This window comes from Talpa europaea (assembly GCF_964194135.1).
Source record: "Talpa europaea genome assembly, chromosome: 10".
Classification (NCBI taxonomy): Eukaryota; Metazoa; Chordata; class Mammalia; order Eulipotyphla; family Talpidae; genus Talpa; species Talpa europaea.
This window is the reverse complement of record NC_140077.1, coordinates 45,651,790-45,669,474: the sequence shown is the minus strand read 5'-3', so window position 1 is coordinate 45,669,474 and position 17,685 is coordinate 45,651,790. Positions and strand designations below refer to the sequence as shown.

The following is a 17,685-nucleotide window of genomic DNA, read 5'->3' as shown; positions in this document are numbered from 1 at the left end:
CAAAATCAAAAATCCTACAGCTAACATCATACTTAGTGGTAAAATATTTAGCGTTTCCTCCCCCACCCCCAAGAATAGGAACAAGACAAGGATGTCCATCAAACCCATTTATATTCAAAATTGTACAGGAAGTCTTAGTCAATAAAGTAAGAAAATAACATGATTATATACAAAAAAATCCAAATGAATATATAAAAGCATTCTGGAACTAATAACTTATCAGGATCTCAGAGTTTAAGGTGAACACACAATGTAAATTTCTCCATGCTAGCAACAAACAACTGAAAAATTAGAAAAATTTAATTATCACTAATAGCATCAAAAACAATATATTTAGTAATAACTTCAACAAAAGATACGTAAGATCTCTGAAAACTACAAAGCACTGTAGAATGAAAATAGAGTACTGAATAAAGAGAAACACAGAAAAAGACTAGCTGACTCAATAAATACAAAAAAAGAAAGAAATCTGACTGTACTCTAGCTTTTTTAAAAAAGCAGCAATATAAAAAATATTTTTTGAATAACAAAAAACTGGAATATGCCTAGATAGAAGGTATTATAAAATTACAGCTAATTTCCTTTAGGAAAATAATAAAAATGTGGCTATGAAGGAAATGTCCAAGAAGATAAATACTACAGTGTTAAAGGGTAATAACAGGATTTTACTTTCAATTGATTCAATAAAAAAGTATATACATGAACATACATAAAACAAATGTGGCAGCATGTTAACAATTGCTGAATCTAGAATGGAGGACCTATAGCCACCTATTTTGTCTTTCAATGTTCGTGTGTGTATGTGTATATATGTGTGTGTATATATATATATATATATATATGAAGATGTTCAAAGTAAAATTGAGGAATGAAGTGTATGAAAAGGATTTCAAAAGGTTTGAGAAAAAAATTATAGTCAGAGAGAATAGTATGATCTAAAGAAGATGAAAATTCATATGTACTTGCTAAACAGGTTCAAGGAGAATGAGAGGCATGTGGAGCAGCTTACAACTTGCAGATAACCACAGTTAAATCCTGTCTAGGTCAGCCAACCACTGCCAACTTTCAGGCTCAAACAGGATCCACTCTAGCAGGAATGAGAATAAATGCTTATTTTTTGTATACCAATGAGTTTCAATATGTTTTGTTGCGGAGTATTACTGACAAGGGCTGACACCGAGAAGTTTCAGAAGTACTATATAGAACCAGAGTGATATTTTATGAAAGCTATACTGTTGGCAGAGTAAGGTATAGTTAAGAATAGATACTGAGACTAGAGGTAAGGAATCAGAAAGTTGAGGCTTCTAGATAATAAAAAAAGAACGCAGAGCTTGTGGCAGTTAATTGGATTTACAAAACAAAAGATGAGTCAAAGACAACTTCAATATTTTAAGTCTGAGTTTTTAAAAATGCCGGCAACACACACGTACACAAATCAGGAAAAATCCCGAGACGCAGCAGCAAGCACTGAGAACAAATTTAGAATAAACCCTTTTTTTAAACTTAAAATGATGGCTAGAATGTCAAATAGTATGAGAGAGGTTTGCCTCAAAGACACAACTGAGAACCATTTTCCTTGAAAGAAAACTAAGGCTATGCAAGAGGTGAGGAAGAGGTAAAGAGTAAACCACAAAGGGCCAAGTGCAAACACTTAGAGGCCAATTTAGAAGGAAATAAACCACCAAAACAACAAAGAAAGTTGATCTAACAAACAAACTAATTAAATTTCCTATGGAGAATAAACAAAATTGATTACAGTTGAAAAAAAATCACATATATACTAAACCAACTACAAGTAGTGCTGGAAAAAGAACAAGAGGAATTATCTAGTAGAGAGCTAAATCAGCCAAAAACAATGCTGGTGTCCAAACAGATACTCAATAAACATGAGATGAATGGATGGACAAATGAAACTTTTAAGTGATTGTATACAGTTCATGCTTCGAATGGCACTTTAAATTTCCACTAAAATACCGTTTACCTTAAAGTTTACTCAGATTTTATGCTCCAGAATAAAATAACAATAGCTATCATTATGAACATTATGAACTATTAAAAAGATGTTGCACACATTATCTCAATCTTTAAAAGAACCTCATGAAAAAGACATTATTATGATATGGATAAATATGTTCAGAGTTCAAGAAATTTAACCATGATAACACATCTAAAGAGGCTGAAATCTAACACAGACCTCTCTAACATACATGCATTCTCACTACATGACATCTAATTTTATTCCTTAATAATACACTCAAATATATGAATATGTGACTCTTTGTAGGTATGTACAATATATTTGGAGTGTCTATAGTTGCAAATATATAAAACTATATTTTTAATGAATATGTTAAAATTATTTGTTGTCAAGTACAACCAATGGGTGATCCTATGAACTTAGTCTTAAAAGTACAAATAATCCAGTTTAAGAAGCATCTACTAATAATACTGTTTTCATTTGCAAAGGTAATACTTAATCATTTACAAAAGCACTTTGAGTTGTTTTTTTCCCTCTGTTTAATTTATATATGTAGCTAGGATATCCATTTGAAGGTAACTGACCAGTATAAAACTACTATTCCTGGTTTTCAAAGAAAACAATGAGGCTTACTTTATACATGTCAAAATCCTCACCATAGAGCAGGGGTCAGTTTGTGGGCCAAATCCTGCCCAAAACAGACTTTTTCATAAAGTTTTATGTTGAGAAGTTGTAACAGAAACCACATGACTCAAAAACCATGAATATTACTATCTGATGCTTTACCAAAAAGTTTGCAGACCCTTGTCCTACAGTCTTTAATTCTTTCTACTAAAAAAGAAAGCATACACAATAATTACACAAAAAACACATTGGCTTTTTTTCCTGCTCCAGTATTTATGTTTAGCATACACACTTTTAATTATATCGGACTCTAAAATTTAGTGACCATTGAAGAAAATGATTAAAGCACATCCCATTGACCCATGAGATATATATTTCTTAATCTTAAATATTTTAGACATTAAAAGAAAAGCTGCAGTTTCTTTCACCAGCAGCAACCAGTGTCTATAAGTTGTATTCCTACAGGAATATGTTTTCAAAAAGAAACACTTTGTTAGAATAAAGATTAACAATTCACAAACCAGATTTGATCAGGAACTGACAAATTGTTCAAAGTTAGACTTGGGAGAAAATTAAAGATGAAAATTAATCCAGTTATAATGACATAGTAACCACAGAGAAAATCAGTTAATAATTCTTTAAAAATAGGTAAATTCAACACTAAAGACTGAATCAAAAAGCCTACATACAAATTTATACATAAAGTCAACATTTTGAAAAAAACATATTTGTATGGAAGATAATATAAGAACAAGTCACTATTTTCATCATTAATCCTGAGTTACATGTCCTCCAGATGCTCTCATAACACCCTTCATCTTCCTTAATCGAGCACTTTTCTTGCTCTATCATAAATGTTTGTTTATTTATTTGCATATATACAACTATACTACATTTATAATTTTAACAAGGATAGAAATCACATCTTTTCCTTATCACTATCTCTCGAAGTCCAATAAACTGATAAGCACATAATAGGCACTTAGTAAATATTTGTAAAATGAATAAAAAAGGAAAAAAATCACATGGTAGAAGTTCAAAACAACCTATACATTAAGTATTATTGCCTAAAATAGACAAAGTAAAATCTATATGATCACAACACTTATATTTCACATTTTAATTACAGTTTAGTATTTTGGTTTATAAAACCTCAGTTAAGAGGTGATATTTGTATGTATCTCATTGGTTTGGGTTTATTTAAGGGTTCCTTGCCCCAAAAATGTTTGAAAATCACTGATTTAGAAGACTAGCAAATGTAGCAATTAGGCTAGACAGGTTAAATCTTTTCTTTTGGTTTATCAGTATTTCTACAACAATTTGCAGAAACTACTAAATAACTCAATTACTTGCCAATAAACTAATTTCTCTAGCAATACATATCCATTCCTGACAGCAAGTACCAAAGCTATCTTTCTTATGATGCCATTTGGAGCACTAGAAATGATTTTTAATTCAAAAAGCTTTCCAAAGGACATGACATAAGGGAGGAACAAGTCATCCACATATCCTGAAATAATCAGGAAACAGCACCTGGTTCCTAATCCTGCTCCAGGGTTAGATAAAGAAGGAAACTGAGGAAACTGATTCATATTCTTAACCATGGAGCAGAGAGAAGAACATATATAGTTGTCAGAGTTAAGATGTCTTTGAAAGGGCAAGTTTCTGATAAGCAACTTGTATTTCTTAAGAGATGAGAATGCATCATCCCTAATAGCAAACATCCACAGTTATCTATTCAAGACAGATTAGGACCAAGGAGAGTATTCTTCAAAGTGAGGGACAAAAGATAAGTGACTGCCCAAGGACTCTTAGTAAGAGATACTTAAGAAATTGATATCATCATACTAATTTTGAAGTATGTAACAATTTCAAACAAGCACCCAGTTTCCTCATAACAGTAAACCAAGTTAAAAGCAGCAGTTTCCCAGTCAAATGGTGATGGTGGTAATAACAAAACCACAACATTATGAATGTATAATAATTACATGTTGTATAATTTGAGAAATACATCAATTCTGGGAAACTATTAAGGCCAGTATCTTAGTCCTGTTTTCTAGCTAATTCTCCATTTTGCATAGGTGATGAAGAAAAACTTGTCAAAATCACCCTAATAGGAAGCAGTACAGATGGAGGTAGAAACATAGTCTTTTAACAATACAACACTGTCTGCAATTACAGAAGTATGAACTTCCAGATCTAGGAACACAAAATAAAACTCCCTTATAAATATAACATATTATGGAGTAAATTAGAAAGAACAAGGATTTTGAAAGTACATATGAATTTGGATTTTAATTTTGCTATTTACTAGTTTATGACCTTTGACACTGAGATTCATTTGCCATCTATAAAAAGGAGCAAAATTCCAACTATACAGAGTTTAAGAATTTAATAAGAAATATATACATATATAAAGAACTAATGTACAAATGAATTAATGTACACATGAATTAACGTACAAAGGATGTTATCTAATCCTGACCACTGATAACAAGCAATAAATAGTAGAGTATTTTCTCCTTTCCTTTAAGTTAGTAAGAATTTAGGATCCTAGCACATCTAGCATGGCTCTGATTCTAGCACATCTAGCAGGGCTCCATAAAAAAGAACTGGAGATAGAACCCTCTAGGGTTCTTCCTCATCAGAGCTTGAGGCTTCTGAACTAGGTAGGTAAGATAAACTACTTGGTCAAATTCTGTCTACAATTATGAACAACAAAAGGTTTAAATTCCTTCCTTTATTGTACCCTCTCCCTTTGTGGTAAAAGACACAGTTAAATGAGAAAAATATTAAGAGGTAATAAAGATAAAGAAAGAAGGGAGTGAATAATAACAACCCCAAAATACTACAAGAAAGTCTTGTTCTAGGGAAGGCAAACAGAATAACTTGTCTCCCTAGGAAATTAACGGTTATTATTTATTCAATTATAAAGAGAAGAGAAATGACTTGTTTTTCTAGGAATCCTGGACATATTAAAAATGAAAGAAAAAAGTAAGATCAGGAAGTCAGTAGTTGAGAAAATACCCAGGAATCTCACTAACCAAACAAAAATGAAAGTAAATGCTCCATAAGGATTCTCTTTTACAGAGGACAGAAGGACTTTATTCTTTATCCCCTTATCTTTTAGCTTGATACTACTAAGCAAGAAGGATCTGAAAACACTAAAGAAGCTGTTAAGGAGAGGAAACTAAAGATTAAAAGGTTCACATGGGTTTTTCAATCATTCTAGATGCTAGAAACATATGCTTCTCCCTTAGGTCATGTCTCCCAAAATAGCATTTCAAAAATACCAAATGGCACAACAAAGATATACCTACCAGCTGTCAGGGATGTCTCAAATCCATCTTTAAATGAAACAGCTGAGACTCTACTTCTTCATATAACTTTGAACTGCTACAAGTGTAAAGGGTATTATTTCTTACACTGGGAAGAGGGCAGGAAAGAATAGGCAAATCAATGAATTATGTATGGATTCAATTTCAAGTTAGTCATTTGTTTCAAATAAACTATTCTACTTTGATTCACGCCATTAGTACTCAATAGCAAAAGAACATGAATTTAAAATGTTCATAATCCAATAGGATGCTGTCTCTTTTATATAATCATGTATAAATAATTTTAAAAAGTTATTTAAACTAGCAATTTATGTTCTTTACAAGTATGCTATTGCCCTGCCCATCTATAGACAAGTTATCTATAAGTGCCTAACAGTCAAATAGAATAACCCTAAAGTCTAAATATATTTCTTTTAAAGGAAAATTTAGATAACTTTTCCAAATTCCTGTATCTTTTTCACAATCTAAATGTGTAATACATTAATGTTAAAATAAACATTATCAATCTGTTAGTAGCAATGGGGATAGAGGAAAATAAACTATTGGACATACCCTATGTAATATTTCTAAAACCTTTAATGCAGTGTGAAGAAAACTGTTGAAAATTCTTCGTTCAGAAGGGGGAATGCCGATCTTGTAGAGTTTCAAAAGATGTACCACAACTTCCTTAAAAAGTTCTACTATCTTGAGGAATAGTGGAGGTTCAAGTACTGACCACCAGTTTTCTGTTATTAAAGGGTGAACATGCAAATAAAATGAATTTTAAATATCACAATTTTCAAAATTATACTGACTTTCTTCTAAACCAGTGACTCAGCTCTTTAAAAATCCCAGAAAGATACACATTATACAATATTTAATGTAACGTTTTTAAAGATTTATAGGCCCCACTCCACCCCCTCAAGTTAAACTCTACAAACTTCTCAAAAGCAAAAATGAAGGAAAATCTATTGAAGTCACTTTTTGGTTTCCTAAATTATGTTAAAAATTAACCATTATACTTAATATGAAATCCAGTTGTTAAAACTGCTTTGGAAATTAGAATTTTAATTTCTAAACAAAACACTTTAAAATTGAATTGTTACAATTTAAGAATATTTCCAAATTTTAGCTTTCAACTTAACATAAAATTCAAGTATTATAAAATTCCTTTAGAATACAATACTCCTGAAATTCAAACAGAGACACAGAAACAATACAAAGTATAAATTATCTGTCCTTCCCCACATTCGTACTTAATATACTTAATATCTCCAAATATCACAATCATATGAAACAGAAAGAACATAAAAACTTCTGACAAAACAGAAACAATAGAGTCCTGCTTCACTATTTTATTATTGACTAAGTGCTTCAGATTTGTTCTCCTTGCGAACTTCCTCTGCTCACCCTCAGCCTAAAATTTCTTACACTGATTTTATTATTCCTCTGTATCTCAGCTTCCCTTACCTAACAAAAACTATTAGAAGGGTAAGCACTGATTTAAATATACCAAACAAACTAAACTACATAAAGGCCAGGAGACGGGGATGAAACTGACACAAATAGAAAAATTAAAGAAAAGTTTAGACTAAAAAAACCAAAGCAGATAGAGATAGAACTATAAAATTACATGATTTGCATAATTTCACCTACACAGAGAAATAAAATCAAACATCAGGAAAATAGCAAATAAGAGGAATGGAGGCAAAGGGTTAACAGAGTTCAGAGGACTTAAAACCAAGTTTGTTTAGTTTTAATTGTTCCTCCTCCTTTAATAGCAAGATCACTGTGAAGGGGATGAGGAAGGGGAATATGGAAAACAGTTACCATCTTTCCTGATACTGTCTCTGCTGTTGTGGTTAAAACTTTTAACATTAAACATGATCTGCCTCCAACAGCTAGCATCACATAAATAGAAAAAAATAACAAAAGGAAAAACAGGATTTTTCCCCTCTACATAATGACAAATAAGCAGAGTAGCAAAATTTCCAACAGTAAAAAACAATTAATGACCATTTTCACTTAAAGGTAAAAGGATTCAAAGGAAAAAAAATATTAAAATTCTTACCAAGTACTTTCAGTGGTGCCTTTTCGAGGTTCACAAGAGCTGCACCGAAGGGAATAGCTATTGTTGTGAAATTATTGGAATCACTCATCAGGGGACATTCTGGTAGAGTAAGATAAAATCTCAATGCTTCAACATCAGGTAAGGAGCTAGTCAGTTTAGGAATAAGATTCTTTTCCAAACTAGCTGCCACCTATATTTTGATAAAAAGTAAAACCTACTTCATTTAAAATGAATGTACTTTTCAAACAGTAACTCATACTACAGCAAACATGAAATTGTATCAAAAAAAATCTTACAATGAATCAATGAATGAACTTCAGAAAATGGTGAAAATTAATGCCTAAGCATTGCTGAAAATTTTTTAAAAATCTTGTGTGCAAGTCTCAATTTTGATTCTCTACCTCTACAGCAATATAAAGACAGCCAAAATGGTAATTTTTTAAAGATTTATTTATTTATTTATACAAGCACTGGGAAAATGGTAATATTAAGTAACAAATTAAGTAAGGTTTGTAGATATTTGGTAACTAAATTACAAATGCTTTTTTTAAAACCCTCATTTTAATATTTTTAGTGAAATCATACAAAATACATCATAAGAACATGAAATTATAGAATTGGTTAGGCTATAAACATTTAAAGTAACATGGAGCAAAAACTCAACAGGCTTTATATTACAAATATGAAAGTTTAAAAACAAACCTGCTGAGATATCTGAGGATGATCAGGTTGTATAAGTTTGTGGAATAAAAGCCTAGCAGCATTCATATCAACCCCTGAAAATCTGGTACCTGTTCTATAGTGATCATCATTGCTTAAGGAGAGAAAAAGAGAGAGAAATAATAAAACATTAACATTATTTCACTCCTTATTTAATATATTACTTAATATAATAAATTTGAAATTTCAGCATGCCAAAAAATTGTCACTTACCTAACAGCTAAAAAACTTCCATTTAAGCAACCAGAGGAAGAAAATGTTCCATCTATTTCACTAAAAAGAAAATTAAATATTTACTATTTAATGCAATTAGACTATATCAGAATTCCATAAATTACTAAAAATTTATTAAAATTTTGTAAAGTCATTAGTTTACCCTACACTTTCTCAAGCAAGTCAAACGTTCTTAAACATATTTTTAAAATGTAAACACGGACATTTCATTTCACATGGTGGTAATGTGAATCTGCAATGTTATTTTTTTGAAGTCTATTTAGGCTTTTGAGAAAAGTTTTGTTTGGGTAAATAATTAAAACAAAATAAGCTTATCAAAGATAGCACCTCACTCCAAGTTTCAGTACCACCACCACCACCAACAAAAAAAAACCCTAAGTACTTAATAAATTTAACTGTAAGCAAAACACGCAAGAAAAGAATGGATACTTCTTTTTAATATCAAATCTTTCAGGGAACATAAAAGTTAAAAGCCAGTGACTATTATGACGTTAGAAAGAATGTATTTCAACCCCAATTCTGATGGTTATATTAAAATTTTTATCATTCAACATATCATGTGTATGAAAGTACTGCAACATATAAATTTAATCATGAGACATTTTAAAATACAGAAATTTTACACATTTAAATTTTTGTATGTAACCTACTCAGTGAGTGATATTTAATGAAGTATTCATTTAAATAAAAATTCAGAATTATAGGTTGCTCTACCACTAGTTGCTAGGTTGTGTTTGCATAAAATGTTTTTCTTACTTGGCTATCTCCACAGGAAACCTTCCAGGGGGGTAGCTCAGCCATTTTTGAATTAGAATTTCATTCACAGTCCAGATTTGCTTTGAAGGATCAGGACATCTAAAGTCATCTGGTGGCCCACAGTTCTAGATTTAAAAAAAGATGAACCAGTGTGAAGAGTTACTACACAATATAACTTAAAATCAAGACATACCTCCACTGCGTGTTTGCTCTTTATAAAAAACTCAAGTAAAAACTAAACACTTATCAAATGGATGAGAAAAAAATTGTAGACTTAAAAATTTAAATCAACTATCAAGTCAAAATTAAGGCAACTATTTTAAACATAAAAAACATCAATATAAGTTTAAAAATTCTTCAAAATTAGTTGAGCTTAGTAATTATACAAGTGACTATTATTACCTGGGGATTAGAGTAATGTGAAAAGCTTTGATCTCCACCTGAGAAAATTCTTTTTACACAGAAATATTCCTCAGAATCTGTAATAAAAATATTAAAAAGTCAAGATTTATATGACATTTTTTCAGTGCATCAAATATGATATTAGATTTTCTCTTAATTACATAACTTAGAGCACCTACTCATGGACTCATGCTATAAAATGACTTGGAACATTCTGATTGTTATGGAGATGAGACTGACCAAGCAACAAACATTAAATGATTCCATAAGCATAAGCAGGAGTTAGGAAGTTCACAAGTTTTTCTTTTGGATTGTACAAAAAAATGGCTGTTTCTTGTCTGTACCTTTACTATCTCAATATATTTTAGTTTAAAGTGAAAAACATATAAAAATGTAAAACTGATCAGAAGAAAATAAACTTTATAATGCAAAACCATTTTCTCTTTCAATATATCATTCAAAAGTAAGGAGACAGGGCCTCCCCGGTGGTGCAGCGGTTGAGCGCTGGGTTGCAAAGCTGCCCACAGCCTCTGCAGTGCCGGTTCGATCCCCGGCCGCTAGGCGAGGGTCCCACATGGCGCGCAGACCTCTCCTGCCACCCGCTGCTCCTCTCAGCAGTGTACTTCGTCATTCTGCCTGTTCTGCTCCCTGCTCTGGCTCTGGTGAATTCTCTCACCCTCCCGCCCTTCTGACTGTACACCAGTGCTTGTAAAAATAAATAAATAAATCTTAAAAAAAAAAGTTTATAAAGAAAAAAAAGTAAGGAGACATACATAGCTTTTTTGTTGGCAACAACTTATCAATAAAACCAAATCAGGTCAAAAATAGAAAAAACAATAAAGTAGTAAAGAAAGAACAATACACTTCTTTTTCAAAAAGTTATCCAAAACTTCTTCCTTTTTTTTTCTGCTCCTCAAGGTAGAAAGAGTATGAAGATACTGGTAGGCCAGTATTTAAAGTCATCAATACTAAAATATCAAAGCTCCATACTACAACTTAAGGTTAATTATTTCCAAATATAATCCATTTCTGTCATATTCCTGACCACAACCATTTAGTTAACTGAGTATTCAATCACCTAGTACTATTGTGACTATGGCTGCTACAGATTTAAAACTACTTAAGAAAGGTACCACACCTTAGTATTTGATAATTCTCTACAAACAAACACAATGTTTTGTTTGCAAGAGAACTCAATATTTGTTAAATAACTAGTTTAAAGTAGTAAGAGCTGGGCCTCCCCGGTGGCGCAAAATTGGCGCAATAGTTGAGCGCTGGGTTGCGAAGCTGCCCACAGCCTCTGCAGCGCTGGTTAGATCCCCTGCTGCTCCCCGGTCCCACATGGCGTGCAGACCTCTCCTTTGGCCCGCTGCTCCCCTCAGCAGTGTACTTCAGTCCCTCTGCCTGCTCTGCTCTCCTCTGCCTGCTCTGCTCTCCTCTGCCTGCTCTGCTCTCCGCTCTGGCTCTGGTGAATTCTCTCACCCTCCCGCGCTTCTGACTCTACCCAGTGCTTGTATAAATAAATAAATAATTCTTTAAAAAAAAAATAAAATAAAAAATAAAGTAATAAGAGCTTGGGTTCAGACCATTAATATGAACACATTTCCCACAAGCAATAAAAATGTTCTAAAATAAAAAACAACTTTTAAGAACAGATTAAAAGGGTAAAACTAAAATATTAAATAAACTGATCATTCTTGACAAGGCCACATGAAAATGTTCACTTCCTCAAAAGATTTAGCAGGATGTTACTCATTTATTCCTAAATTGTGAGTTTGCTTTCTATAAATAATTATCAAAATTTTTGACTGAAACTATAGTACACATGAATGGGTTTCTAGGGACTGTGAATAGAGTATCAATAGTTTATTTCCTAATTTTCCTTTAATTATTACTTCAAAAAGTTTGTGAAACTTAGTCATTTGTCTCATACAGTGTCTGGCAGACTGGATTCTCCCTCTATCCCTGAGGTTTCTCCTAACACTGATCTTGATTGTTTGCATTCCTATAAATTGGCAGGAATCTAAAGAAGCTAATTAGAATTTGATTATATAAGTAAAATTATCACATGGTGTTGGTAGAGACTGTACTTCCATAAGGAAGCACATAATGTTTGGCTGGGTATTTTTGTGTGTGTTATTAGCAGACACTGATGTTCAATGCTTAAACCATTAATTCACTGTGGGTTGAAAAATGATAAAATGCTAACATTGCTTCTTCATTTTGCAGATGGACCATTAGTTTCCCCCTAACATTAACATAGTTTCTTGGCCTATAATAGGAAAAGAAGGATCAATGCTTCCTCTTTCCCATTTATTTATTATGTGCTTGTTTTTGAGTTTGCATTCCTTTGATAATAAAGGGGGCAGTAATATTTGCATTCTTTTTAAGTAAAATGAATTTCATTTTGGGACTTTCCATTAACTTCCTTACTTGTTAGGTGTCTTAATACTTGTTTCATTTATTAGGCATCTTACTGTTTTTCTCACCAATGCGTATGAATACTTTGGATACTCAGGCGATCAGCTTTAGGTTGTATTTGCTACAAATATTTTTCAAAAAACAATATTGTTTTTCCAATCAATCAAATGTATTTAACCCATCTTATGACAATTTATGCTGCCATTGCTATGGAAAGAAAGGCTTGTCCCATCCTCAATAGAATTATTTTATAGCATTACTTTCATAGAACTAACATCTTAAGAACATTTATACATTTAAATCTTTAATCAAGCTAAAATTTATTTTAGTGTATATGTTAGGTTAGGATTCAAATTGACTCCCTTCCCCCCCAAATTTTCATGTGTTGAGGAATTCATCCCCATTCACAGATTAGTAATGCCTTTTAAAGTTTAAACTTATACAACTCTAAACAATTCTGGCACTCTTCAAAGTCCTTCTTAACACATATCTCTAAGAGATATTATCAATCACCTAGAGTTTGACACTGACACAAAATCTATATAAAATGTCTACACAGAGATTTTCCACCCCCCCCCCGAACTCTCCACTAAGTTATAATTATCTGAATGTCTGTGAATATACCAATAATCTAATATAATTGTTATTGTATTATAGTATATGATGTCATATCTAGGAGGGTCAGTTCAATTTCTCCCTACTCTTTATAAAATATGTTATCCAAAAAAACACCTGTCTTTTTTTTTTTTTTTAAATAGGCCCTCCTGCCAAAAAATACTTGAGTCTTTTTTTTTAACTGAGGTAACATTGGTTTACATGATTTATGGGACTAGATTCACACCTCCTCAGATGTACGCCACCACACCACATCCACCACCAAGGCACCCATAGTTCTTTATGGAAAAAGGAAATCTCCTACACTGCTGGTGGGAATGCAAATTGGTCCAACCACTGTGGAAAGCTATGTGGAGATTCCTCAAACCATAAAAACAGAGCTACCATATGACCCAGCAATTTCACTCCGAGGAATCCACCCAGAGGACACAAAAACATTAACTCAAAAGGATACCTGCACCCCTCTGTTTATTGCAGAACTATTTATAATAATTAAGATATGAAAACAACCCAAATGCCCAAAAATAGATGAATGGATCAAGAAGACATGGTATATATACACAATGGAATACTATTCAGCAATCAAAAAAGATAAACTCATGCCTTTGACAGCAACATGGATGGATCTAGGAGGGATTATGCTCAGTGACATAAGTCAGAAGGAAAAAGAAAAATATCAGATGGTGAAACTTATAGGAGGAATATAGGTGAATCAAATACGGGATCAAGGGAAAAAATAGTAACAATAAAAAAATTAACAGGCAACTATAAATCAGAGACATTCTACAGGGGAGAGGGAGGGAGAGGAATCAAAACAGGGGAAAGAAGAGCACAAGGGACTATGGTGGTGGGAATTCTATGGAGACTATACCTGAGAGGAGAAAGCAAACATTGTACAAAAATGAACAATAATGTAAAATATATATATAAATTATATTATAATTTAAAAAAACCTTTCCTCCTTTGTAACCACCCCCCACTTTCCCTATTCGCTAGTAGCTTCAATTCTGCAGGCACATTTTTAGGGTTTGTTTTGTTTTAATTTTGTCAGTTCCTTGTTTTTTTCCTACATTTCACATGAGTGAAATCATCTGGTATTTTTCTTTCTCCTTCTAACTTATTTTTAATGTATTGTAAATCCTCCATACATAGTTTCCATAGGGGCTAACAGTTAAAACACTTCCCACAAATAGGGTACAGATACCATTTTTCTTCACATCTTTGTCAACACTTCACACAAACAGTTAACATACAACAAAGAAGCCCAGAGTATACAATGGAGAAAAGAATGTCTCTTCATCAAATGGTGCTGGAAAAGCTGGACAACTATAGACGAGAAAATGAATTAGATCACTATATATTTCACACCATAATAAAAATTAACTCAAACTGGATTAAAGACTTGAATGTAATACCTGAAAGCATAAAATACCTAAAAGGAAACATAAATAGAATACTTCACAACACTGGTTTCAGGGATATCTTTGGGGACTTAGCTATAACAGCAAAAAAACAGTAAACATACACAAAAAAATGGGACTACATCAAAGCAAAAAAGTTCTGTACATCGAACAAAACTATCATTAAAATGAACAGACATCCTACAAGTGGGAATCAGACTTTGCATATCATACATTAGACAAGCGGCTATTATCCAAGATTTACAAAGAACTCACACAACTTAACATAAAGAAAACAGTCCAATGAAAAGAAAATGGCCAGAAAAGCTAAATGGACCTTTCTCCAAATAAGACACACAGATGGTCAAGGGGCACATAAAAAAAAAAAGGTCATTATCACTTATCAGGGAAAAACAAATCAAAACCACAATGAAATACCATCTCACACCTGAGAAAATGGCAAATATTAAAAGACCAGAAGTAAAATGATTAATTTTCAAACTCCATCTCTTTTCCCATTCTACTGCAAATAATCTCAAGTTTCAATAGTGACAAAATGCATTTTTAAATGACTAAACTCTACATGATTTATTACAATATTCATGCTGCTTTAAATTACAAAATCGTTTTGTTAAGGTATTAACAATGCCTTTTGTGGGAGAAACTGATAGGACAAAACACCAGCATGCTGTTAGGGACACCAGAAGAACAATACTACTACTGAAATAACTGCATGTTTCAAACCTATGAGTAACTGAGAAAAAAAATGAGGCTCCATTCTGAACACAAAATCAAACAAAAAGAAACAAGAAAAACAGTATATCCTGACCTGTACTAAATAAAAGCATAATTGAAATAGCCTTTTAGCTACCAAAAAAAAATACTTTCAATAAATATAAATTATTATTTATAATAAAAAGCTTGGATTTTTTTCAAAAGTTAACCTTCATAGTTGGAGCATCACTGAACAATAGACTCTAGTCCAAAGACTCAACAAACTCAGAGAAAAATCCCAAAGAAAATCAGATATGAAACATGAGAAAACAATTCTGAGGTATGATTTAGGATGTATAAAAAGAAACAGGGAAAAATTCTACTCTTGTTTACTGTGTTTCTTCCCTTATATCTCTTTTACTCTCACATTACTACCTCACTCATACAGAATACATACGATACTTGCAGTCCACAAATGTGTGGAAGTTTCACTCATACCAAGAAATTCCACAACACCAGCAGGCTGTTGTGTTCCTACATTGAACACAATTCAACTCAATTCTGATATTATCTGCCAGAAAATGGTATCATCTGATAATATCAGATTTCGCAGGTTAATGATTCAGTCATTCAGACAGCCTTACTATCACTTCAGAAGTGAGTCTTGAGGCCAGACTGTTACTTTTGCTTCCTACTAGCCAGCAACAGACTGGAGGTTCCAATTCCTCCTGCACGCTAGATGCCAGTCACAAGTCCAGGTTGTACATGTACTTTTGACTGACTAGCTAGTAATCAGAAGTTTCCCATAACCGCGTCCTTAGATTTGATTAATCTGCCAGAGTGGCTGACAGAACTCAGAAACATTTTATGTTTACGAAAAAAGTTTATGATAAAAGTATATGATAAAAGGATACAAATGAACAGCCAGATGGAAGAGAAGTATAGAGCAAGGTATATGGGAAATACATGGAGCTTCCATGTCCTCTCTGGTACATCGATGTCTCCGCACCTCCAAGTATGTATTCACCAAACCAAAAACTCTCCAAACCACATACTTTTGGGATTTTATGGAGGCTTCATCACATAGGCATGATTAACTACACTTCTAGCCCTTTTCTTTTCTCAAGAGATTGGGAGGAGGGGCTGAAAATTCTAAGTTTCTAGTTTGGGTTTGGTCTTTTTGGCTTCCCAGTCCCTATCCAGGAACCAATCAAGAGCCCACCAAGAGTGGCCACCTAGCATTCTTATCACTCAGGAATTTATTAGGGTTTTGGGAGCCCTGTATCAGGGACAGAAGCAAAGATAAATATTAGAACAAGAAAGTATACCTAGTGCTCCTATCACTTATGAAATTATAAGTTTTCAAGAGCTTTGTGGCAGGAACCAAGGAAAGAGAACAAAAATTTTTTTTATTATCTCATAGGATGGTAAAGGAAAATTTTTTTAAAGCATATTTTGGTTGTAGCCTGTCAAAGTAGATGAGAAAACAATATTTAAATATTTCAAACTCTTTTTGGGGGGCTCCCTGGTGGTGCAAGGGTTAAGCACCACACTATGAAGCAATCTACAGCCTCTGCAGCACAAGTTCGATCTCCGGCCAGCCAGGGAGCAACCCACATGGTGCAGCAGACCTCTCCTGACTCACCTGCTGCTCCCCTCAGCAGTGTATTTCAGTCAGTCTACCTGTTCTGTTCCCCACTCTGTCTCTGGTGAATCCTCTCACTCCCCTGCATCTCTGGCCTATACCCCAGCTCTTCTATGCATAAATAAATAAATCTTTAAAAAAAAAAAAAGATGGAATCCATCCAATCATCCATTATAGTTGAACACAGTAATAAAATTTATGATATACACATACAGTATTATTCAGCCTTAAAAAGAAGTAAGTTCTGATACATGCTAGAACATGAATAAACCCTAAAGACATGAAATTATCCAGTCACAAAAATACAAATGTAAGTGTTTTTACTTAAAAGAGGAAGCTAGAGTTAAGTTAAATTCATATCAAAGTATAGATGGTAGACACCAGCTAGGGGGAAGGAGTGAATGAAGAATTATTTAATGCATACAGAGTTTTAGTTTTTATAAGATGAAAGTGTTCTGGGGTCTGATACACAACAATGCAAATGTACTTACACCACTACTGAACTGTGCACTTTAAAATTAAGTTCAAAAAATTTTTATGTGTATTTTACTATAATTAAAAATAGAAACACTCCCTTCCCACTGACATCTATCCACTACCCAGTTTCCATATGTCCAACCCTCGGAAAGCACTTTTATTAATTTATTTATAAGCTTCCTTACACATATTGTATAAGATTGTTAGACCCAATGCAGCATGGATGTGAAGGTTTCACCACATCAAGTCAGCTCAATTCTGATGCTACCTAATAAAAGATAGCATCAGATTCCCCTGAGTAGGATGGGCTC

At 32.9% G+C, this 17,685-nt stretch overlaps 1 protein-coding gene across 4 annotated transcripts in view; it reads right to left on the bottom strand.

Moving 5' to 3' along the window:
* HERC4 (HECT and RLD domain containing E3 ubiquitin protein ligase 4) overlaps nucleotides 1-17,685 on the bottom strand; it is a gene marked incomplete at both ends in the record, with an annotated part of 108,691 nt that overhangs the window by 40,470 nt on the left and 50,536 nt on the right. For 3 of the 4 annotated variants that reach the window (XM_084246206.1, XM_084246208.1, XM_084246207.1), the window contains 6 exons: nucleotides 6,493-6,665; nucleotides 7,991-8,180; nucleotides 8,693-8,804; nucleotides 8,924-8,983; nucleotides 9,701-9,825; nucleotides 10,103-10,179. In XM_084246206.1, coding sequence (XP_084102332.1) covers nucleotides 6,493-6,665; nucleotides 7,991-8,180; nucleotides 8,693-8,804; nucleotides 8,924-8,983; nucleotides 9,701-9,825; nucleotides 10,103-10,179 — 737 coding nt within the window. The remainder of the gene's footprint in view (nucleotides 1-6,492; nucleotides 6,666-7,990; nucleotides 8,181-8,692; nucleotides 8,805-8,923; nucleotides 8,984-9,700; nucleotides 9,826-10,102; nucleotides 10,180-17,685) is intronic. The other variant, XM_084246209.1, reaches the window with a different exon arrangement.